This window comes from Astyanax mexicanus, chromosome 1, assembly GCF_023375975.1.
Source record: "Astyanax mexicanus isolate ESR-SI-001 chromosome 1, AstMex3_surface, whole genome shotgun sequence".
Taxonomy (NCBI): domain Eukaryota; kingdom Metazoa; phylum Chordata; class Actinopteri; order Characiformes; family Acestrorhamphidae; genus Astyanax; species Astyanax mexicanus.
The window spans coordinates 116,636,433-116,661,337 of record NC_064408.1 but is presented as its reverse complement, the minus strand read 5'-3'; the positions used below and the strand labels follow the sequence as shown (position 1 = coordinate 116,661,337).

At 39.0% G+C, this 24,905-nt stretch overlaps 1 protein-coding gene across 2 annotated transcripts; it reads left to right on the top strand.

Moving 5' to 3' along the window:
* The first annotated feature begins 2,679 nt into the window (after positions 1–2,679).
* cthrc1b (collagen triple helix repeat containing 1b) lies at positions 2,680–24,680 on the top strand. Of its 2 annotated transcripts, XM_022679884.2 has the most exons (5): positions 2,680–2,840; positions 4,857–4,931; positions 15,852–16,070; positions 19,830–20,046; positions 23,690–24,680. In XM_022679884.2, the coding sequence occupies exons 1-5, from the start codon at positions 2,718–2,720 to the stop codon at positions 23,830–23,832; spliced, it is 777 nt and encodes a 258-aa protein (XP_022535605.2). In that variant the 5' UTR covers positions 2,680–2,717; the 3' UTR covers positions 23,833–24,680. The 2 variants fall into 2 exon arrangements, with proteins under 2 accessions (XP_022535605.2, XP_015456272.3); XM_015600786.3 differs by lacking the exon at positions 4,857–4,931.
* The last annotated feature ends 225 nt before the right edge of the window (positions 24,681–24,905 follow it).

Genomic DNA, 24,905 nt, shown 5'->3' with positions numbered 1-24,905 from the left:
TATCCACAATCACCTGAAGAACACCTAGCCCACTCTCCTGTTTTTCTTCAGATATGAGCACGCTCTGATTGTGCAATTTCCACCACAATCTCCCGTCCTATTTATTGACGTCTTTACCACAGATCTACTTTACTCACCGCTCCTGTTGAAGCCCTGGACAGCTGAGCAGTGTCTGTGACTGAAGCTCCTGCCATCTGTGCCCCAATAATGAAGCCTCTTTCAGAATCACTTTCTTCCTGCCTCTTCATCCAAAATCCAGGTCTGCTGGGTCTGCTGAAACATTTTTACACACATCAAAGAGCTAGAAGGTAGATTGTGAACTGATCGCATTTATCACCTGTCTGTATTAACATATTACCCTATTATTTGCTTAAGTTTGAGCCAAGACAGGAAGCAAGTGGGCAAAAAAAAAAAAAAGCATAATACAGTAATAAAGTATTCATACCCCTTGATGTAACGTACTGCGGGCAGGAGGCGGACGTAAACGCACTTAAGACCAAATATATTTATTAAATAACAAAGAAACAAACAGGGAACAAACAAGAAATAATGCTAACATAAACAAACTGGGAGAAATAAACAAATAAACAAACGAGGAGCTGAAAAAAATAAAGAACTAAACAGGGCAGGGATGAATGAACACTAAATAAACAAGGACTATAGGAGAGTGCAATTAACTAGTGAATGCGGAGAGACAAACAAACAGAGGAAGGTGAAAAGTCCGTCGAAGAAACACAGACACAAGGGGACTATATATACACACAGGAAGCACCCACCTGGGGAAACAGGTAACGAGGGGGCAGAGCTACAAATTAGACACAAGTGACTGAAAATTACTAGGGAACACACTGGGAAACGGAGAAACACAGGGCAAACAGGGCAAGGGCGTGACACTTGAATTTTTTCATCTTAAAACCACAAAACCACATCTGTCATCTTAAAACCACAAAACGTATTTGTTTACTTAACTTAAATGTATTTTAATGAGCTTTTAAGTGAGTAAAAATGATGCAAAGCTTTCAAAAGTTAAAAAAAGATCAAATCTGAAAAGTGTTACAATGCAAAAGTATTCAGACCCCCCTATATCAATACTCTGTAGAGCCACCATTCGCTGCATTTACAACTGTCTCCACCAGCTTTGTGCATCTAGAGACTGAGATTTTTGCCCCATTCTTATTTATAAAACAGCTCAAGTTCAGCCAGGTTGGATGGAGAACATCTGTGAACAGAAATAATTGTCTTGCCAAAGAAGCTGAATGAAATTTTTGTCTTTAGGACTTTGACTGGGTCATTCTAACACATTAATATTCTCTGATCTAAAAAATTCCACTGTAGCTAAGGCTGTATGTTTAGGGTCATTGTCTTGCTGGAAGGTAAATTTCTTTCCCAGTCTCAAGTCTTTTGCAGTATCCAACAGGTTTTCTTCCAGAATCGCCCTGTATTTACCTCCTGTTTTATCTTTCCATCAACTCTGACCAGCTTCCCTGTCCCTGCTGAAGAAAAGCCTCCCCACACCATGATGCTGCCACTACCATGTTTCACAGTGGCCACACATTTTTATGCCAAAAAGTACAACCTTTTGAACCTTCTTCTACATGTTTGCTGTGTCCTCTTTATGGCTTGTGGTGAACTACAAACAGCACTTCTAATGTATTTCTTTCAACAATCATTTTTATTGTTGCCACTCTTCCATAAAGTCAGCTTTAAGTGAGTGCACAACCTATAGTTGTCCTATGAACAGAACCTCCTCTGTGACCATGGGCCTCTTGGCTGCTTCTCTGACCACTACTCTCATTGCTCAATTAGCTTGTTAGCTTGAAATTATGAGAATTATTGCATGTCATAGTGACCTTCACATCATCCAACAGATATGTGTGTAAAATCCTAATATTGTTAATGTTTTATACAGCTAAAACAGCCTGGGGTCAAATGCCCCCAAATAACACTGATGGGCACAAAATGCACACAGAATTTTGTACACATCTCATCATGTTCATTTTACGTTTACACAGTTGTGCCCTTTAAAGTAGGAAAAGTCAATAAATATGAAGTAAATAAAATTATATTAACTGCTTAAACTGCATTGAATAAGGTCAAATTGAAATTGAAAAATTAAGAGACCACTTCAGGTTCTGAATCAGTTTCTCTGATTTTGCTATTTATAGGTTTATGTTTGAGTCAAATTATCGTTGTTATTTTATTCTATGAACTACAGACAACATTTCTCCCAAATTCCAAATAAAATTTTGTCATTTAGATCATTTATTTGCAGAAAATGAGAAATGGCTGAAATAACAAAAAAGATGCAGAGCTTTCAGACCTCAAATAATGCCAAGAAAAAAAGTTCATATTCATAAAGTTTTAAGAGTTCAGAAATCAACATTTGGTGGAATAACCCTGTTTTTAATCACAGTTTTTTGCATCTTGGCATCATGTTCTCCTCCACCAGTCTTACACACTGCTTTTGGATAACTTTATGCTACTCACTCCTGGTGAAAAGATGCAAGCAGTTCAGTTTGGTTTGATGGCTTGTGATCATCCATCTTCCTCTTGATTATATTCCAGAGGTTTTTAATATGCTTTAGTTGAGTTGAACTTGAGTGAGTTGTTCAGAGTGCTCAAAGGGGAAAGTGATTCAGTGAATCGATTCATTCAGGAGTCTCCTCCTCCAGACACGACTTGTTGGAGCTTTCTTCATTGAAACTCTGCTGCTGAAGATGGAGCAGCTAACGGTCCCGGCCAGAGTCCTGCTGTTTATCTGCCTAATATTCCCCTGCCAGGGAGCTGAGCGAGCCAAACAGAGAGGAATAAGACAGAAGGACATGGAGTACATGGAGAAAGTGAGAGTTTACTTTACTTTTCTTTACTTTTTCTGGGTTAAACTCGAGGGAAAGTTTGTTTCACTGTCAGAAACTGCACTGGTAGGAGAGGGTGAGTAGTTAGAAAGCTAGAAAGCAAGAAAGCAGGGAAAGTGTAAATGTCTTATATAAACAAACTGTGGCCAGAGTACGAGACTCTACTTAAGACGTCTTGCTTCTTTTTTTGATCATTTTGATTTAAAGATGATTTCTTTACAATTATGACTTCAGAAAACTACAAAATCTATCATCAGAAGAGCACGACAATATCTGGAACTATGTAAAACTATGTAAAAAGGAATTTCACCAAATGTATAAAAATAAATCCTACTAAATTCAGTACTTGAGATGTAGGTTAAGCAAAGCCATTTAAAGTAGGGTCTACAAAATAAATCAAGCCATTGTATTTACTGAGCAAAGACAACAGTGAAGTTTTATGTTGTATGGTGTTGGAATTCTATTTACACATAATCATAATACCAACAAATAGTAAGAACTGTATAAAATCCATTAGAATTTAGTCAACCTTGCTACCACACTTATCTGCTTAACCCTAGACTGCTAACGCCGGATCATTTTCACCCACTATATTTTTTTATGTGATGTGTTGGTGCTGTTAAGGGTAGGCAGATCAATTTAAAATAATAATAGTATCGAAACTAACATTGGTATTGGTCGATACTTGTGTGATGAGATTTGAAATTTCACAACTAAATTAATTATTTCACTGGAACAGAAAAACAGATATGTTACCTACAAAAAGATATAGCTATGCCTCAAACCTGAAATACAAATATGGCTGAATGAATATTTCAGGTTAAGTGTTAAAGAAACATTAGGGGGGAAAAAATCTTGCGTTTGTTAATTGCAAATGCAGATTACCACCCAAAAGGGAAATGTAAGTTTTCTATAAACGGTTACCTAATAAAAGTATTTTTATTTGCCTGAAAACTTTGTCTTATGATGATAAACTTTGTTTATCATCATAAACATGAACAAGCATTTTGATAATGCATTTACTTAATAAATTATGATACATTGCTCTCCCCTACACAAAAGTAGATGGTATTGGTATCGCAATACTGGGCTGTATTTACTTGGTATTGGATTGATACCAAATTTTGAATTTTGCAGTATCGCACAGCCCTAGCTGCTGTCTGAGTTGCATGGGACTTTGGGGAGCTTCAGGAAGCTCATTGAGGTCATTATGGTTGATTCCCTCCCCCAATCTATGTTTTTTTTTCAAGAGGCATGCATTCGGGTGATTTTCATCCAGCGTTAGTGATAAGAGTTAGAGTAACATATTTTATGGGTGTAATTCACCTGATATTAGACTATCAAGTTTCCAGCAGCATTAATTTTTTTGTTAGGACATTACCTGTTAAGGATTACCTGATTTTCCAATAATTTTTTTGATTCTTTATAGCGTCTTCTATGGTACTTTTTTTTATTATTATTTTATGTGATGTTGTATGTTGTAAAATTGTTAAAAAAGGGTTCCAAAACTTGATATACAGTGTATACCCAATGTTAGTGATGGTTTAACTAGTTTTAACGTTAGTGTTCTAGGGTTAATGAGGGTTAATTCACCACTTCTATAAATAATTCTGACCTGATAAGTTTCTCCAGAACATTGCATTTTACACCAAACCCACTCTAAATCACTTTCTTGACTTTCCTTTTTTAATTACGTGAAAGTCAGTGAGAGTTAGTCTCCTCTAAGTATACGTATCCAAGAGAATAACAAATGATCCTTATTTCTCCAGCAAACCCATTACAGTCTGCAGACCCCAGCAGCTGATATCCATTAGATGTCAGTTTTAACTGACTAAAGCCACAGAGATCCGCTCTGATTTCCAACATGCAAGTTAGAATGATTTAAAACGGGTTGGGTTAAAAGGTAAGTTAAAGTAAAAGTCCTTATCAAGTAATAGGTGGCTAAAAAAGCAATTACAGTCCAGAACACATGCTGATGGGAGTCATTTGTGATCCTTTTAGTGCACTGAGGGAAACACAGGCAAACTGAACTGCAGCAGAAACACAGCTGAGAGCCAGTCGACACAAAATAACATGGTAATTTTCATTTCAATGTTCATTTAGTAGAAGTGTGAGCAGAGACTGTAGAAACTGTAAATAAGAGTCTGTTTTATTATATTGTGTATGGCTATAACGTTTGTTTAGGGTCCCTAGAGTATTTTAGAGTGCTTTACTGTATTTTTCAGAATAAAAAAAGGTTAATAAACAAATAAATGAATTCACAGTTTTCTAAGAATTTGTGTTCATACTGCTGCGTTTCCTAGCACAGGGCTGGCTAGGGCTGCTAACCATGGCTGGCTAGCATTGCTAAGGGGGGGCTGGCTAAGCGCTGCTAACTGGGGCTAGCTAGCACTGCTAACCACGGCTGGCTAAGCGCTGCTAGTCTACTTGGCCAGTTGTGGTTAGCAGTGCTAGCCAGCCCCTGTTAGCAGCATTTGGCCAGTTGTGGTTAGCAGTGCTAGCCAGCCCCTGTTAGCAGTGCTAGCTAGCCCCAGTTAGCAGCGCTTAGCCAGCCACAGAAAGCAGTGCTTAGTCAGCACCGTTTAGCATCACTAGCCATCCCCGGTTAGCAAACACTTGGCCAGCCGCAGATAGCAGTGCTTAGCCAGTTGTGGTTAGCAGTCCTAGCCAGTTAGTAGTGCTAGCCAGCTTTTGTTAGCAGTGCTTAGCCAGCCACGGTTAGCAGCGCTTAGCCAGCTGTGGTTAGCAGCACTTGCCAGCTGTGGTAAGCAGCACTTAGCCAGCCCCAGTTAGCAGCGCTAGCCAGCCCCAATTAGCAGCGCTTAACCAGCTGTGGGTAGCAGTGCTTAGCCAGCCACGGTTAGCAGTGCTTACCCAGCCTCACTTAACAGTGCGAGCCAGCCGCGGTTAGCAGCCTTAGCCAGCCCCGTGCTAGTAAACACAGCAGTATGAACACAAATTCTTAGAAAACTTGGAATTAATTTATTTGTTTATTAACCCTTTTTTATAAACATAAATTAAAGGAATCTGAGGAGAAATTTTTACACTTATCCTGCTGCAGGGGGGTGTGTATGTGAAGGGGAGTCTGACAGAGAGCTAGAATTTGTCACAACACCTGGCAAAGCAGCTTGAACAATCTTATATAACCACTGTTCTACAAACCAGTTAATATAGCCGATAACGACAAAATGTAGTAGAATTCTATATCGTTCTCAATAAACTGCAGTGTGAAACCAAAACTAACCAGACTAACTAAATATACACAATGTAACAAAGACACAAACCTTAGTGTAAAAACACTCTTAAGCCCTATCCAGACGGGATTAGTTTCTCAGGAACATCTGTGAAAAAAATTCACATTTCTACTCAGTGATAAAACTCTTGAATTCGGACTGCAATTGAAAAAACAGGAGGACCATTGAGTTTTTAGGCTTTCTTAGTCATGACATCACGTTCAGTAGGGACCGCAGGACCCCTTGAGAAAATAATCCAGTCTGGATAGGGCTTTAGACTGCACTGTAAACTCAATGAAGGCGGTTTGAGACACGCTTGGTCTGGAAGTGGAGACCAAGTGAGTAACAAATGAGTAAGCATGTCTGGCTCCACCTCTGGTCTCTATTGGGTAGACATTGTGTCTTGTTCTCTCTCTCACTCTCTCTCTCTCTCTCACTCTCTCTCTCTCTCTTGTTCACTTACTCAGTCTCTCTCTGTCTCATTCATTCTGACACTCCTTTATTATTTTCTCTCTCCCACACTCCATCATTATCTCTTTTTTTCTTTCTCTCTCTCGTTCTCATTCACTCATGTCTTCCTCATTTTACTTTTCTTACTCTTGTTTACTCTTTGTCTTTCTAAAATTGTTCTCAATCTCTTACTGTCATTCTCTCTCTCTCTCTCTTCTCCAAATCAGTTTATCTCTCTCTCTGTCTCTTTCATGTGTTGATGAATTTGTTCTTGGCCTGCATACAGACATGTCCTAAGCGCTCTGCGTTATGCGCCTAATTTAATTCCATTTAAAAGGCGAGCGGCGGTCCTGCGGACCTGTTTAGCTGTAAACCCATTGATTTTATGACTAACGGTAGCGTTTTTATTACTCGGCGAATGTTGAGCGAGTCAATGCGCTTGATCATCGGCGGACAGTTAAATACTAAGAGTGTTGCAAACAGCTGCAATAAGTTATCCTAAAAAGCCTCGCCTCGCTCCGAGGCATTTTGACAGCGGGTGGAAATAGAAAGCAGTAAACAGAGTCAATTGATGGCTACAGCTCTCCGAATGAGTTTTTAAAATGAGTCTGCGTCTGACCAGCAAGGACTTGGAAGGAGCGGAGCGTTCTTTCTTTTTATTTATTTATTTAATTTTTTTTTTATCCTCATTCAGGTTCGCCTGTTTACTTGGGGCCGTAGGACACAACATCGAGGCCGACCACACGTCGACTCGGCCTGGCTTACGAGAGCCGAGCTCAATAGGAAATGAAAAAAGATCAAGGGCGCAGTCTATCAGGGCTGCGGAGAGGGGAAAAGTGCGTAGCGCCCTGATTCATCATAGTTCATCATCTAAAAAAAGCTTCCCCTTCAGCATCTTATTGTAAATGGTTCTATTACTTAAATATCATACCAGATTTATCATTGTAATGAAAAATCTCAGAGCTGAGGAGGAGGGCTCATCTATTTGAATTGATTCAATATTCACTCCATTGTAAGGGCCCGTGGAGTGGGCCGGCTCACCTCGGTGCATTTTTCATCCGGGCTCTCCCATGAGCCTCCTCGGCCGGCGCATTTCACTCGGTGGCTTTCAATTGATGGACCCGACGGCCCCGGCAGCCGCGGTCCACCCCGGTCAAACGCAGTTGTTTATCTGTGCGTGCATCCGTGCCTTTTGTTTGTGGGCATCCTTGAGCCCGCTGTCAATAAGAAGGTGCCAGAAGCGCCGAGGTGTGAGAGCACCGGGGCCCTTAATAAATATGAATACCTTTTACTCCGCAGTCTGCCTCTGGCCGATAGCGAGAAGATTTATGGCTTGGTTAAAGACCCTTATTTCCACGCTCGGCGCTCACAGGCATACCGATGAGGCTGTGAATTACTCTGGCAGGTGGGAGCGCGGGTGACGCCGCAGCTATTCCGCGGCAATAGCAGGCCTGCTCTCGTAGCGGGCCACCTATTGTCCTCAGCCGTGGGGTCAGGTTACAGGAGTGCTGCTCCTTCATGTTAGCCCCAAGGGCAGCACACTCTGTGCTTGAAAGATATGGATCCTTTTCTTCATTGGTTAGTGCCAGAACTATCTACAGCATGTAGTATATATATATGTACATGTACATACATACAGCTTCTGAAGCATGTACAGCACATATACAGCACATACAACCTGCAGCACTCAGCACCAGCAAGTGTTCAGAGTCTGAATTCTTCTTCTTTATATCTCAGAGCTTTCCACAGCTGCAAGGTTGACGTTTCGAACAAGTAACGGAAGGTTATGACCACCAGTTTGCATTGGCTGAATCGATTCTCTTTCATCAAAATACGTTGAATTGTTCAAGATTTCAGGAATCGTACAAAGACTTGACTATGTCATTTATAACAGGAATGTGCCGAGACATATTTTTCAGGGAAACGCTTTATAATACAGCCCATGTTTTAGAGGGTAAGTTCCCTGTACTTATGGTGTAACTTCTCTGGATGAACCAGTACATTCAAAAAACTTACTGGGTCCTACAGGTACTTTAACTGTACATATAAATACACCTATCACTTAGTCTGATCAATCAAGATTATTGTTTGAGAGAAGAATATTGAGTCTCTAGGTCTTATTATTGTGCACAATATTGTGTTTAAAATGCTTTATTTACATATATTCTTACTAGTTTTAAGACATATAAGTGCAAAGCAAAGACCTAATAAGATTTCTCAAAATAAGTAAAAATTGCTTACCTCATTGGCATTTTTTTTTTTTGCTTAATATCATCATTAACATCTCATATATTATACATTTTGTCTAGTTTTTGGAAGATGATTTTGGCTTTTATTGAGTTTAAAATGCTTTCATTGCACATTTTCTAACTAGTTTTAAGCAGTGTTCTCAAGTCTCACGCTTTGAGCGTGTGACACACGCACCTTAGCGAGTTCACACGCTCAAACGCCACACATGGTATTTCTCACGCTTGCCAATCCATCAGCTGTATATTATAATGTACTCTCGTTGAGCCAATCAGAATATAGATCGCTCTGTTGTTAGGCAGACCTAGTCTCATAAAGCTCTGCCTCTATGTTTGAGAGATCACTGGTTTGAATCCTGGTTATGCAGCTTGCCATCAGTTACCAGAGCCCTAAGAGAGCACAATTTGCCTTGCTCTCCTCGTCACGCCTAGGGTGATGTCGATGTCGATCAGCACAAGACAGCTGTGAGCTGATGTATCGGAACCTTTCCTCCAAACGCGCTGTGATGCTACTCGGTAATGGTGCATCAGCAGTAGTTTGAAAAGAGGTAAAGTCTGGCTTCACATGTGTCGGAGGAGGCATGTGCTAGTCTTCACCCTCCTTGTGTTCTGACATCAGTAGTGATAGGGGATATAAAGCTGAGTAGTAGTGTCACATCCTGGTCTCGTCTCGTGTCTCTGTGTGTCTTCCCCACGTGACCTATGCTCCCCTGTGTCTCCCGTCTCAGTACCTTTCCACCACTTGTCTCATTTGTAGCTCCGCCCCTTCCCCAGGTGTTTCCAATTATAGTGCGTTTCCTGTTTCTTTAAATAGCCCTCCTCTGCCACTTTGTCTCCGTCGGTCTTTGCACCTTCACCTGTCGTTCGTCTCTCTGTGTTTTCATAACGTTTCTCAGTGTCTCTCTTAGCCTTGGTTCCTTGTTTCCTGTTTATTTCTTGTTTTCTCGTTTATAGTTTATTTCCTTGTTTATTTCTAGTTTCTTGTTTTATTTCTTGTTCCCTAGCTCCCTGTTTATACCCTGCTTGTGTTGATTCCTAGTTTAGCTCCTTGTATATATTCCCTGTTTGTTTATTTATTATCTCTAGTTGGTTTAGTTTAGGTTCTTTGATTTGTTTTGGTTATTGGTTATTTGTGTCAGATCTTTGTTTCATGTTACTTGTTCCTTGTTATCTTGTTATTTATTTATTAAATTATTATTTATTTTCACCCTACCTGCACTTGTGTCCGCCTCCTCGTCTCCCTGCCTGGGTCATCCGTGACAAGTAGCTGAATTAGCCTAGTTAAATTGGGAGAAAAATGGGAAAATATGAAATAAATCCAATAAAAAAGTACTAATAAAAAAGTACAGACGTCAGAACCTAACCCTACCATAGGTTCCTACTGTAACCAAAAACCTGTTGGTATTAAATTAATCTGAACTATATAAAACTCAGAAACGTGCATTAGGCTTACACATGATCACATGATTTACAACAGTTGCTTCCAAGCACATGATGATATGGCTCATATTTCAGTTCCTTTGACTTTATTTTTTAGTTTTATTTTGTGGTTCATAATATGTATACGATTTCTCCAGAGGGTTTTAAACATGCGCTAGGAAGCTAAATAAAACATATAGCCTCAAGCCAAACAAAATTCTCAATATCTACCTGCAAAAAAACACCTATAGTGTGAAAATGATCAGACCACCAATGGGTTCAGTGAGAGAAACAGCAGGTAATTTGAACTGTCGTTTTTTCAGAGGATGAGGGAGATTTCGCGAGTATGGCTGATCCGGATAAAAATATAATCACAAGAGAGCTGCTGTGAAACCGTAACCATTACCAATAATATCCTGCCTCTTACCTGACCCTTATATAACCTTAATCAACAATACCCTTAACATCCTGCCTCAGCTGAATACATTAGCATTATCATGCAGACTTCACTCTCTCCAGCGTGAATACATTAGCACAAATCCATGATTTAGTTTATTACACCTGAGTTCTGGATGCTCTGATCGGATGTCTTGTCTGATCAGTATTTCAGCAGACTCAGCTTTCTGTCCTGCAGCTGAGCGGCAGGACTCTTCATTAGGATGCTTATCTATCAGGGTAATGCTTGTATAAATAGTAGGACATTTTTAAGTGTGTCTCGGTTTGGGATATTGAATGCTCTGAGAGGAATATCAAGCGCAAAATTCTCATTACATCTTCTGCCTGCTTATATCAGAGCTTTCTCTTCAGTGATGGCTTTACAATGTCGTTACTCACACTAATATGACTGATATTGGATAATGTATTATTTTGTTCTGGATATGTTTATGATATTTATATGACACTTTGCTTTTTATTAAATTTACTGCATTTTTAACTAAGCCAGTTATTGTGAAAAATACTCCTGAAATGATAAAATAATACCACAATAATGAATTTCACCCTTTTAAAGAGTAATAAAAAGCAAAAAGGGGTCAATGAAGGATATTCAGCCATTCGGATAAAAATCTGCTAACTCTTTAATTATTTAAAATAAAAACTGAGTTTTTTACACTTTGTTATTAAAACAATGGACAATTTTAATGTCAGCAAAAATGATTGAAGTAATGTCCATTAAAGTGTCACACTGGATGTTCTAACACAAAGCAAACAAAGAAAACTCATTGTCATTAATAATAAGGTAAAAAAAAAAGTCACTTTTTATGTATAATGACTTAAGGGTTTTGGAATCGGTCCATTTTTTACATGTTTGGTTTTGCTGGATTTTCCTTTCACTGAAAATGGTTGACAGTGGTTAAAGGTCACGGTTTTTCACTTTCATGCAGAGAACTCGTATTAAACTAGCAAGATTTAAACTTCTACTCAGGTAGAAGTATAGATATTAGGTTTCTGTAGAAGTTGAATTATCAACTCAAGTTGCTTTACTCAAGTAAAAGTGTAAAAAAGTATAATGATAAAAGTAAAAGTATCTAAGATACTTTTAGAAAAAAAAAATGCCATTAAGAACAAAAACTTAGGCCGAACTTCAGAGTCCTATAGTGCACTACCCCCCTCCTCCCTAAAACACATTTTTCTAAAAGTCATAATGACCATAATGTTCTATTAAAATGTTAATGTTGATAATATAAATTGGAATGCACTAGGCTGTTCCCTGTTTCAGCTGCATATATGCTGAAATCAAATGAGCACTAGATGTTAATCTACACAGATTTTTTCTCATGAAAAACGTTTATTTGGGTGAGTAAAGTTTTTCCGTTAATTTACAGTAAGCTTAGATTTCCAGTATTTTCTACAGGGATGTTAGCACGCTAGCCGCGATTAGTAGCAGTGCTAGTCACAGTTAGCAGCAGTGGTTAGCAGCAGTGTTAGCCACGGTTAGCAGCAGTGTAAGCCATGGTTAGTAGCCACGCTAGCTGTGGTTAGCAGCAACGCTAGCTGTGGTTAGCAGCAACGTTAGCTGTGGTTAGCAGCAGTCTTAACCGCGGTTAGCAGTTGTGGTTAGCAGCAGCGTTAGCTACGGTTAACTGTAGTGCTAGACACAGTTAGCAACTCTAAGTGCTAGTAAATGCCGCCTGATAGCCCTAGACTGAGTAACTGGTAACTCAGGGCGCTATCAACTAGCAGTTTGTCCCTCGTAGCTTGTGCGGTTAGCGGCTAATCATAATACTACTCTAGAACCTTTACTGAAACTCTTTTATAACGCTGTACTTCAGCAAAGTGGCTTTACTGCTACTTAAAACCTGACTGGTAGAATTCATACACTGGATTACACTGGATTAACAGGCGCACTGACAATTTTTGGTAAAATTAAGAGATTCTATGTGCGCTTTAATCTAATTGTAAGATGCCCTTTGACTCCCACCTTTAATAGACAATATTGCAATGAGCTGTATTCACTTTGAAATTTGAAATGAGTGCATATACATTGCTTCATTAATATTATAATGGATTATAATATTATTATAATGAATTATAATTAGTTTTAATCATCCATGCATGTGAATCCCCACCTTTAATTTATTGTATGTCTGACTGTGCATTAATGCGTTTTTTTTTACACCTTAAACAGTACCCCTCAGTATGCACATCCTGTTGACACTGTTTAAGTAGTGCGGAAGTCTTCTTATATAAGCACAGATGTGCAAACACAGCCGAGCTGCAGATCTACTGAGAGATTCTATAGGTCACAGAAGCTTAAAGAAGGTTAAAGTTATCACAGTAACTTCTGTTCTGGTGTAAGAGAGAGAGTACAGGGCTGTTCAGATGTTTGTGTTTTTTTTTTTGTAATATAGTGAGCAGGCCGGGTGGGTGGCGGTCGTATTGTTCTGGCGTCTCTTTGGCAGAGTTGGGTGTCTGTGTTTGAATCAGTCGGAGACACACTCAGCATCTGTGTAAACAGCAGCAGGGCTGGAGAATAAATCACCCTGGTGACCGGAGCCCGTCGCTGCCTACACGGATAAATGATTCAGAATCTTCTGCATGATTCATGGACTGAGGAGGAGAGAGAGGACATGAGCCTTGACGCTCCACCGGCCTTTAGTTTTTTTATGATTACCTGGTACTTTAAAGTATCCTTTCCTTTACTTGATCAATGAAACTTTGGGCCGATGGAACAAAAGTCTTATCTACGGCGCTACAGTACTAAAGCCATATAATCAGTACTGAAAATGTAGATCTAATTTCCACCCTGGATGATTAATGGTGATTTTAAAGCCTTTTCAGAAAGAATAAAGGAGGAAGGCATTGTGTTATTATCACTATGATTACTCTGATTGTATCTAGCCTTTTTTTTCCAGTTCTCCCGCACCTCCATATATCAGCCCACCCCCTTTCAGAGCCCAGCCAAGCCAGGAGGAGATTGCTCAAATACAAGCCCCATTCACGATCTGAATGCAAATTGCATTCTTTAGAAATTGCCCGGTTTCTATTTTCTGTTTTAGCAGAATAAAGCCGGCCCTGTTTTCTCTAAAAACTACCGTCGCTGACCATTGCTTTTATTTTCAGTGAAATCTGATTCTGCAGTTGGCAGAGTTCATGCAGTGATGTGGCAAACATGCTCTGGTGATAAACAGGAGGCACAGTTTAGTGTGGTCAGTCCTGGGTTTTTTCTCTACGTCCAGTAAAAAAAAAGAGACCTTCCAGTAATTTCTACCCAGACACCACTAACAGAATACAGCTCTGGAAAAAATAAAGAGACCACTTCAGTTTCTGAAACAGCTTTTCTGATTTTATGCTGTTCATAGGTTTATGTTTGAGTAAAATGAACATTGTTGCTTGATTCTATAAACTGCAGACAATATTTCTCCCAAATTCCAAATAAAAATATTGTAGTTTAGAGCATTTATTTGCAGAAAATGAGAAATGGCTGAAATAACAAAGTTCATATTCATAAAGTTTCAAGAGTTCAGAAATCTATATTTGGTGGAATAACCCTGGTTCGTAATCACATTTTTCATACATCTTGTCATGTTCTCCTCCACCAGTCTTACACATTGCTTTTGTATAACTTTATGCCTTTACTCCTGGTGCAAAATTTTAAAAACAGCTCAGCCTGGTTAGATGGCTTGTGATCATCCATCTTCCTCTTGATTATATTCCAGAGGTTTTCAATTCGGTAAAATCAAAGAAACTCATCATTTTAAGTGATCTCTTATGTTTGCTTTTCTTTTGTCAATACTTAAAGGTTTAAGCGAGAATTCAGTTTATAGGTGGGTTTGTATTGATTTGTGTAGTTCTGCAAGTAGGTAGACATCTTAAGTTTGAGACATCTTAATATAACATCAAAAAAACATAATAAAAAACAATCTTCTCACTAAATTTCTGACTGTAAAAAAAGCAATATATATTGTTATTATAGTAATCCTGTGGACAGGTTCTCTCTCCTGAGGTGTCCATAAAATACAGAAATTATGTATGATTACTTTTGCGTGTCACTGTATACTCCAATGGATGCACAAGGATGAGCTACAGAGGTTGGACAATGAAACTGAAACACCTGGTTTTAGAGCACAATAATTTATTGTGGTGACGGACAGTTCTGGTGGAAACAGGAGAGTTGAGGTGCACATTGAATTCTGCCATGATTTGATCAGCCTTGGTTTTATGTTTTTTGGATACAATCCGGGTTATAACCCCAACATCCCTTTCAGACAGCTTCCTCTTACAGCGTCCACAGTTAATCCTGTTGGATGTGGTTGGTCCTTCTTGGTGGTAGGCTGACATTACCCTGGATGCCATGGCTTGATACATCACAAAGACTTCTACTTTTGAACTCTGGTATGTCACCCATAATGTTGTGTGCATTGCGATATTTTGAGCAGAACTGTGCTCTTACCCTGCTAATTGAACCTTCCACTCTGATCTTACTGGTGCAATAATGTGCAATTAATGAAGATTGGCCACCAGGCTGCTCCAATTTAGACATGAAACCTCCCACACTAAAATGACAGGTGTTTCAGTTTCATTGTCCAACCCCTGCACATAGGTATGTAGATTATGGGCTATAATCATTATATTTGTACAGGTCTTCATTCATACACTAAACTTGTTTTTGGTATTCGCACTTCTCTCTTTAGTGAAGCAGAAAGTGTGCACGCTTGCACACATTTTCTTCAAACTGTTCTATTAAATGTATTAAACGTATTGGAGGTCAAATCCATTGTGGCAGGTTTGATTAGCTCGGATTTGAATCCCGCCGCACTGTGATTTAAGGTCTATTTTGTTTGTTATAGTTAATAACAGTTCATTTAGGATGCCTGAAGAGCTCACGTCACTTCCTAACCACAGCAGTGGGGCAATATTTGAAGCTTTCGTGATTGCACATTTACAACGGAGGCATAAACAAGGCAATTAGAGCTCCAGCACGTTTCATTAAGGCGCTGTTTAGTCTGCTACTGAGTCTGACAGAGGCTCCGCACTTCCAGGTCCCTCCTTAAGCTTCGTAATAAATCAAGGTGGCACTGCGGCCACACTTTTCTAAAATCAGAGCTCTCCAAATTGCAGTTTTAATGGCCTGTAACACGCTGCGTAATCCATTACAGTGTCAGATAAACCTGTTGGATCCAGTTGTTGTTTACTTTTTCTTGTCGCAGTACTCCAGCTGCCTGCAGGGTCCAGCAGGAATCCCGGGCAAGGAGGGAAATCCGGGAGTGAACGGGATCCCGGGAACGCCAGGTGTGCCGGGAAGGGACGGGGCCAAGGGGGAGAAGGGGGAATGCGTCAGTGAGATATTTGAGGAGCCCTGGAGACCCAACTACAAACAGTGCGCCTGGAACTCCCTCAACTACGGCATCGACCTGGGCAAAATCACAGTGAGTCACTTTTACCAGCTGATTCAGCTCTTTATAAAGTACTTCATGAGTTGAATTCACAGTGCTAAACACTGTAAAACCCAATACATTCACTTAAAACTTAAAACTTTTGTAGTAACTTATCACCTAAGTACAGTGAACTATTGCACCAGGAGTGTTATCCAAGTTATCCAAAAGCAGTGTGTAAGACTGGTGGAGGAGAACATGCCAAGATGCATAAAAAGATGCATGTGATTAAAAACCAGGGTTATTCCACTAAATATTGATTTCTGAACTCTTAAAACGTTATGAATATGAACTTATTTTCTTTGCATTATTTAAGGTCTGAAAGCTCTGCAACATTTTTGATATTTTAGCCAATAAAGAGCTCTGTAATACATTTTTTTTTTCTGAATTTATATATTTTAGTAATTATGTTTTAGTAAGAACTTAGTAAGAATTGCTTTGCATATTAATTCTACTTTAAATGTACTGGTAAGGTAGGCCTGTCACAATAACTATCGTACAATAAATGAACATGTAATTTTTAATTGTGATATCGTCTATTGTGTTTACTTGTATGTTTGTTCACACAGTATGTTTGTTGAACAGTGAAGTATTTTAGCCAGTCATGCTTCAATACCTGTGACTCCATTCACAGACTGTGGACTAAAGTAGGTGAAGAAATAAGTATATAATTCCCAAACTAATTATAATAAATATTCATTAAAAAATTTGCTGTCTTTAAAAATGACGTTGAAACAATGTTGCTACATCAGCGTTGATTCACTTTTCAAAATCAACGTTGATTCAACCATAACATCAACATTGAATGCCAGCTGGGAATATATTTCAATATATTGAAGTGTAAGCCCTGTATTGTGATGCGTATCGTATTGCCAAGTTCTTGCCAATACACAGCCTTATTCTACAGTAGCATCAATTTATTAATTCAATGAAATGATGATCATTTTTCGCAATCAGGCTAACTGAACCAATCATTCAACAGTAGCCTTGTGCTGGCTGCCCTAGCCATCTGTAATGGGTTGAGGGTGAGTGGATGCTTTTAGAGACTTGTTTATTCCATGTAGATAGAGAAGTATTACCAGTAGAATAGGACTTTCTTGAGCAGGTGAACAACCTATTGGCAACCTATTGGCATCTAATGCCCCAGAATTGAGCTTTAGGGCGTTTTCACTCCAGCACTGTTTCGTCCGGTTAAAACAAACTGTGGTCCGTTTGAAACTTTAGTGCAGTTTGATTGAGCAGGTTTGGGTCTTGGTACAGTCCCAAACAAACTCGAAGTGGTTCGCTCCATTTATTTGAGCTAAACTGCTGATAAGGCGCAGTTTAAACTGATATATTAGCCAGATAACGCTGATTACCACAGCTATAAATAAACGCTGTGTCCTTGCACACGTTCACTGCTCACAGCCGCCTGACTCGGTACTATGTTTAAATCTGTGCTGCATGTCTAAACACTGTGTTTAAAAGCACAGCGTTTTAGCGTTCAGTGTTAAAGCACAGATATTTGCGCTGGAACACAGAATCTTCTTGCTGTATATAACATTTTCGTATATGAATATTTACTTCCACACCAGACAGCTCTGACCAATCAGAGGACACAGCCTGCTCACATGGTTTATTGGTGTGTATTTTGGTGCGTTTAGGTTTATGCCTGTGTGAAACCAAACCAAATAAAGGGAGAAATGCTCTAAATAAACAAACTCGTCAACTGATTCGGACCATAGAAACTAACTACAGGTGTGAAAACCACCTTAGAGCAGTGGACCTGTGTTCTCTGGAATGATGCTGTTCCATTAGATACATTAAGGATAAAGTGGAGTGGTGGGAATCCAACATCCTGACTTCACTAATGCTCTTGTCTCTAAATGCAATCAGGTTTTCACAGCAATGCTCCAAAATCTAGTAGAAACTCTTTCAAGACAGCAGAGACAGTTACTTCAACAAAATCAGGATACAATTATTTTTTTAATACCCTTAATTTTAAAAGAAACAACATTTGCCCACATGTTTTTTTGTCCAAGTTTTCTTCTTATTGTAACTATAGCCATCTAGAACTTCCATAATTACATTATGCTCCACAGTACATTCACCAGCATTAAATCACACTGAGAGTGTAAAATATAACACTAGTAGTGTTGATTTAACACTGGAGAATTAACTGTGTACTAGACTTGGAGGGTGAAGGCTAGTCTGCGCTTCTCAGAGTTATGGGTTATGTCACTCGAAAGCCTGCTATTATTAATAATTACCAAATTAACCCTAACCAAATCTAATTACCTTTATTGTAACATCACATTAACACAGTTGCAAAGGTAGTTGACAGTCTTAGGTGCATAGTCCCTCTCAGTAAGTAAAATCAAGGGTATTAAAATGAGTATATCCTGCTTGGTCCATTCCCATTTCACAACTTGACACCTTGACCCTACCACTAAGCTCTAACCCTCTGTTTCCCTCTGTTTTTTGCATGTCCACACCTAGGGGTAGTTGTCCTGATTCTTGTTAGGCTGGAGGGGTAGGTTAGGGGTTAGGGGGAAGTGTTGGGGCTACATGGTGCTTCAAACTGAGATTTTTTTCAGAGGCACACTACGAGAATCACTGGCAAGATGGTAATTGGCGCAAGCGACCAAAGAAACCTACAAATTTCAGCATTTTCTTTCAAATTAAAAATAAACACTATATTACAATAGTTTAATGTGTAGTTCCAATGTTTGATGTCACTTTTCTTTAAAACAAGTAGTATCTAGCTAGCTACCTTTCTTGTTCCACCTTAAATGGTGTGACAGATGGCAAAGGCTGCAACATTTAAGGTGGAATTGAAAAATCTAATAAAATGTATAAATAAAAGTTAATAATAGCTCATTTATACTCAAAAAACAACACATAGGGGCCTGACTGTCTTCTACTTTTCTATATTTTCTCATTTTGGAGCATTGCTGTGAGGATTAGCAACAAAAGCATTAAAGGATGTTGCATGATTACCACCCCACCCCAACTCAAACTGACCAACCTATCATAAAAGTGTTGGGCACCATCATTCTAGAGAACACAGTTCTTCCACTGCTGCACAGCTCAATACTGGGGGATTTATACTTAAAATAGAGTTTCAATAGGTTCACATTTATCTGATCCATATAGATAAAGATATAGTTAGCAATCCTATTCTATTCTACAGGGGTTGGACATTAAAATGAAACACCTGTCATTTTAGTGTGGGAGGTTTCATGGCTAAATTGGAGCAGCCTGGTGGCCAATCTTCATTAATTGCACATTGCACCAGTAAGAGCAGAGTGTGAAGGTTCAATTAGCAGGGTAAGAGCACAGTTCTGCTCAGAATATTGCAATACACACAACATTATGGGTGACATACCAGAGTTCAAAAGAGCACAAATTGTTGGTGCACGTCTTGCTGGTGCATCTGTGACCAAGACAGTAAGTCTTTGTGATGAACCACATCCAACAGGATTAACTGTGGACGCTGTAAGAGGAAGCTGTCTGAAAGGGATGTTCGGGTGCTAACCCAGATTGTATCCAAAAAACATAAAACCACGGCTGATCAAATCACGGCAGAATTCAATGTGCACCTCAACTCTCCTGTTTCCACCAGAACTGTCCGTCACCACAATCAATTATTGTGCTGTAAAACCAGGTGTTTCAGTTTCATTGTCCAACCCCTGTATGTTCTACAGGAGTTCAGGAGAAAACGTTCACTTAACTAAACTCTCAGCGTCTTTGGTGTTGTTTTCTCGTCTGCAGGAGTGCACGTTCACCAAGCTGCGCTCTGACAGCGCCCTGCGTGTGCTCTTCAGCGGCTCGCTCAGGCTCAAGTGCAAGACGGCCTGCTGTCAGCGCTGGTACTTCACCTTTAACGGAGCGGAATGTTCCGGGCCACTGCCCATAGAGTCCATCATCTATCTGGACCAAGGCAGCCCAGAACTCAACTCCACCATCAACATTCACCGGACCTCGTCAGGTGAGATTTAAGAGATAATTTAAGAGATAATACATCAAATTAGCACAAGCTGCATTTTATCCAGCACGTACTCAATCAGCCTGGACGTGTTTGGTATCTGTGGGATCATTAGCATCGCTTTAAGAGCGTATCTAGTGTAATCCATCACACGCCTTTAGCCACGTTGAGTGGTTAAGTAAAAATAGACTAATAGACTTATATAATGTGGTTCCTGACACACTATGTGAGACACACTTGCCTAAAAACCTGGGTGTAAGTATGTCAAATAGATAGTGTTAGTCACACAGCAACATCCCATTTCTCACCAAATTAGTGTTTTTAGGCTTTTTACATTCAACTTTTAATGTGACCAATGTTGGACTGTATATCCAAAAATTTTGCATTTCATGTCTGGAGGAAGAGTGGAGAGACACACAGTCCAAACTGCTCGAGGTCTAGTGTGAAGTTTCCTCACATGTCACCCCGCTGCTCATTGAGCTCCATTGGCTACCAGTTGATGCTCGCATCAAATTCAAAACTCTTACAATCGCCTACAAGGTGATGACAGAACAGGCTCCTTCCTACCTGCACTCGCTCCTGAAGGCTTACGCTACCTCCCGGCCGCTGCGCTCCTCCAATGAACGTCGCCTCGCTTTGCCAAACACTCACACAAAGCAATCCAGACTGTTCTCATACAGAGTTCCCCAATGGTGGAACAAACTACCTTCCACTACCAGATCAGGAGAATCTCTCGCTATCTTTAAGAAACTCCTGAAGACAGAGCTCTTTAAAGAGCACTTACTCTCCTAACACCTCTAACTAACTACCTTCCACTACCAGATCAGGAGAATCTCTCGCTATCTTTAAGAAACTCCTGAAGACAGAGCTCTTTAAAGAGCACTTACTCTCCTAACACCTCTAACTAACTACCTTCTACTACCAGATCAGGAGAATCTCTCACTATCTTTAATAAACTCCTGAAGACAGAGCTCTTCATAGAGCACTTACTCTCTTAACACCTCTAACACACTAACTAATTCTAACCTCATTTCCTTCTTCCTCTCCTTCACTCCTCTATCCTATTATTCCCCTTTGTCCTCCTTTTATCCCTATCCAAAGATGTTTTTCCTTTAAACTTATTTTACATTGTACTTGACTATTGTAAGTCGCTTTGGACAAAAGCGTCTGCCAAATGTAATGTAATGTAATGTAAAAGTTTCCACCAATCAGTGATGGTTTGGAGTCTGCTGGTGTTGATCCACTGTGTTTTATTATCAAGTCTAAAGTCAGTGCAGTTTTGTTTTCCCACAAAATCCAGCAGGATCAGTGATGGAGACATGTCTGTCATCTGCTGGTGTTGATCCACTGTGTTTTATTATCAAGTCCAGTCAAATCAGTACAGTTTTGTTTTCCCACAAAATCTTACAGCACTTCATCTTTTATGAAGATGTGGATTTCATTTTCCAGCAGGACTTGGCACACTGCCCGCACTGCCAAAAGTACCAATTGATCTTATATAATAATACAATTTTCTGATACACTATTTTTTGGGTTTTTTTTTGTTGACTGTAAGCCACAATTATTAACAATAAAAGAAAGAATTACTGAAATAAATTACCTTCTATTATACTCTGTTATGTTTTCATTTTTGGAGATGCATTAATATATGACAATCAAGCAAAATGAACACATTGCTCGTTTTTTTTTTTTTTTTTTTTATGTAGACCTTGCACCATAGTAGGTATGTAATAAATGCACCAGCCTTCATTATTATCCCACAAACGCTAACAAACGCTAACAGGACCAACCATTTCTGCTTAAAAAAAGGGGGTTATTTAGCACAGCCTCGTTTCTGCAGCATAACACATTCTAGTAGTTCTTGTTTATTATTAGGAATTAGTGTTTTTGGGTGAAAAGCTGCTTTCATGTCTCTCCGTTGTTTACATTCAAGGCCAGCAGGTTCATTTAAATGCACATATGAAAGAGCACAGAGCAGCGCCGCAAATTGCATGATTGCAATTGTGTTTTCAGGCGTAATTGTGTTTGCAATCATAGCGGTAATCAAAAACACTATTCCATTCTAATGGATGCAAACGGAGGACCGGCATCGTCTACAAGAGCCCTCGAAACAATGTCATCATAGCCTAAACACGGCAGAGGTATCTGAAGTGCGCATTCGAGGCAGAACACTCATCATCAGGAAATACTTAAGCTTGTGGAAAGCGCTCAGCAGGAAGCGCTGAGAATATAGTTAGACAGCATTCAGCCTGTGTTTTCTGAACATTCGCAGAACCCTCAAAATTCATCAGGTTCATACATTCATTTTAGGATTCTCCTGGGATGCCCTTTAAGATAGGGTGCAGTGTCTGTGCTTAAATATAGAAGCACACATTGATTTTTAAAGTTGTTTTTAAAGCTACGTCTCACCACAACAGCAGCCTCTCAGTCAGTTCATTGTTATGTCTGGTTTTGCCAAGTATCATTTTGAAAAATAAAGTTTTATTCTAGGATTCATTATAAGATTGGTTTGTGTTTCAACACTCTGCATGTACAGTACTTCTCTTATTTATGATTTAACTACATTTGGGAAACATGTTCATAATTTACTTATGTTTGGAAAACTTTTATGATTTAATAACATTTGGAAAACGTTAATGATTTAAGTACACTTGGGAAACATTTATGATTTAACTACATTTGGGAAACATTTATAATTTAACTGCATTTGCTAAACATTCATGAATTATCTACATTTGGAAAACGTTTATTAACTATGTTTGAGATACAGTAAGGATTTAAATACATTTGGTAAATGGTTAGTATTTAACCAATTTACGGTACCTTTAGTATTTAACTTTCAGCTACAGGAGAATATGATGACAAGGATTTGATTTAAGTGTCAGAAAAAAATAATCAATTATCACTTTAATTAAATCATTTACATATACAACTGATGTTTTTTTCAGTTGAGTTAGCTGAACATTTCTGAGCATATAAACATTCAAACAGAGATCTTTGAGTTGAACCAACTTATAATACTGTAACTGAGTTTAGTCTGTTTTCATTAACAGCTTATTTTCCATTGGCTTCTGTCACAATCTATTTGCATACTGGGTGTGTCCAACAGTTTCTGACTAACAGACACTCACCATCAGTGTGTAGTGCTTCCCCTGGGCTACCTTACAAATAGATCAAGTTCCCCTTTAGTTGTAATAACTTAATGTTTTAATTTATGCTGACTCAAGTTTTCATTCCTCATTAGCAAACCGGCTGCCTTAAAAGAGTTAAGTAAACTCAACTTATCTGGTCTTACAGTATAACAAAAATAAAAAAGTTAAATCAACTTCTCCTTTAGTTGTAATAACTCGTTACTATGTTTTAAGTTATGCTAACTTCAGTTTTCATTACCCGTTACTTAACTTTTTTTTAAGGCAAACAGTTTCCTCAAACTTTTTAAATAAATTTAACTCATCCGGGCTTAAAGTGAGAGTGGCTTACCACTAAATAATGTTAATAATGTAAAACAGGTACAGCTTGGTTTGGAAATGTAAAAATAAAAATATATATTTTTATTTGTTGAGCAATAAAAACACTTTTTTTTTTTATTGTGTGCAACACGTTATTACACATCAGGTAATGTAATGATGTTGTTGGTGTTTTTCAGTGGAAGGCTTGTGCGAGGGCGTTCGAGCTGGACTGGTGGACGTGGCTATCTGGGTGGGGACCTGCGGGGACTATCCCCGGGGAGACGCCTCCACCGGCTGGAATTCCGTCTCCAGGATGATCATTGAAGAACTGCCCAAATGACCTCGGACCTCCTCCATAATCCCCTGATTCAGATTATAAATCTGTGTGCAGATGTTCAGCAGAACGGGCTGGAACCAGCAGATCATCAACCACCATTACTGGAGAGCAGCTAAGGGTCCAAGTAGTTATTAGTAAATCAGCTTGAGAAGGTCCCGACACTTGAAGCACGAAGCAACTCTGTAGACTGTACAGTGTCCTGTCTTTTTTATACGTTTTATATGTTTTTGTTATTGGGTTTTATATACAGTCAAGGCAGAATATTATGATACACTTACTGTCCATGTTATCAGCTCCACTGATCATATAATGTATCTGTCTCTCTATTTATTTTATTATTCTACTTCTTTAATTGATGCCACAACACAAGGAGGGAAAAGACCAGCACATGCCTCCTCCGATACATGTGAAGTCAGACTCCACCTCTTTTCAAACTGCTGCTAATGCAGCATTACCAAGTGGCATTATAGCATGCTTGGAGGAAAGCGCTGCGACTCAGGCTAAGTGTGCTCTCTCAGGGCTCTGGTAGCTGATGGCAAGCTGCATGACCAGGATTCAAACCAGCAATCCCTCCCAATCATAGTAGCAGCGCTTTAGACTGCTGGACCACTCACGCCCCTAAATTCCAGTGTATTTAACAATGAAGCTTTACAGTATATATTACAGTGTACGACTACAACATGTGTTTAAAACAGATGTGTCTGTACTTCTATTTGTTAAAAGTCACATATTTACTAATACAGTGCATCACAAAAGTGAGTACACCCCTCACATTTCTGCAGATATTTAAGTAAATCTTTTCATGGGAAAACACTGACAGAATTAAACTTTGACACAATGAAAATTAATCTGTGTGCTATGGAAGCCCATTCCCGCCACCTAAAAAAAAAAAAAAATCCAGCAAAATGTTTTTTTATTATTATTAAGTAAACTGCTATCTCAATATTTTGAGATACTAAGTCAATATTTTGAGATACTATCTCAATATTTTGAGATACTAAGTCAATATTTTGAGATACTATCTCAATATTTTGAGATACTAAGTCAATATTTTGAGATACTAAGTCAATATTTTG

What these genes read in the sequence shown, in the direction of transcription:
- cthrc1b (XM_022679884.2), top strand. Translation starts at nt 2,718, where the DNA reads ATGGAGCAGCTAACGGTCCCGGCCAGAGTCCTGCTGTTTATCTGCCTA. An exon ending in ACATGGAGTACATGGAGAAA is followed by an intron (nt 2,841 to 4,856) that starts GTGAGAGTTTAC and finishes TGATCCTTTTAG; the next exon opens with TGCACTGAGGGAAACACAGG. An exon ending in CATTCACCGGACCTCGTCAG is followed by an intron (nt 20,047 to 23,689) that starts GTGAGATTTAAG and finishes GGTGTTTTTCAG; the next exon opens with TGGAAGGCTTGTGCGAGGGC.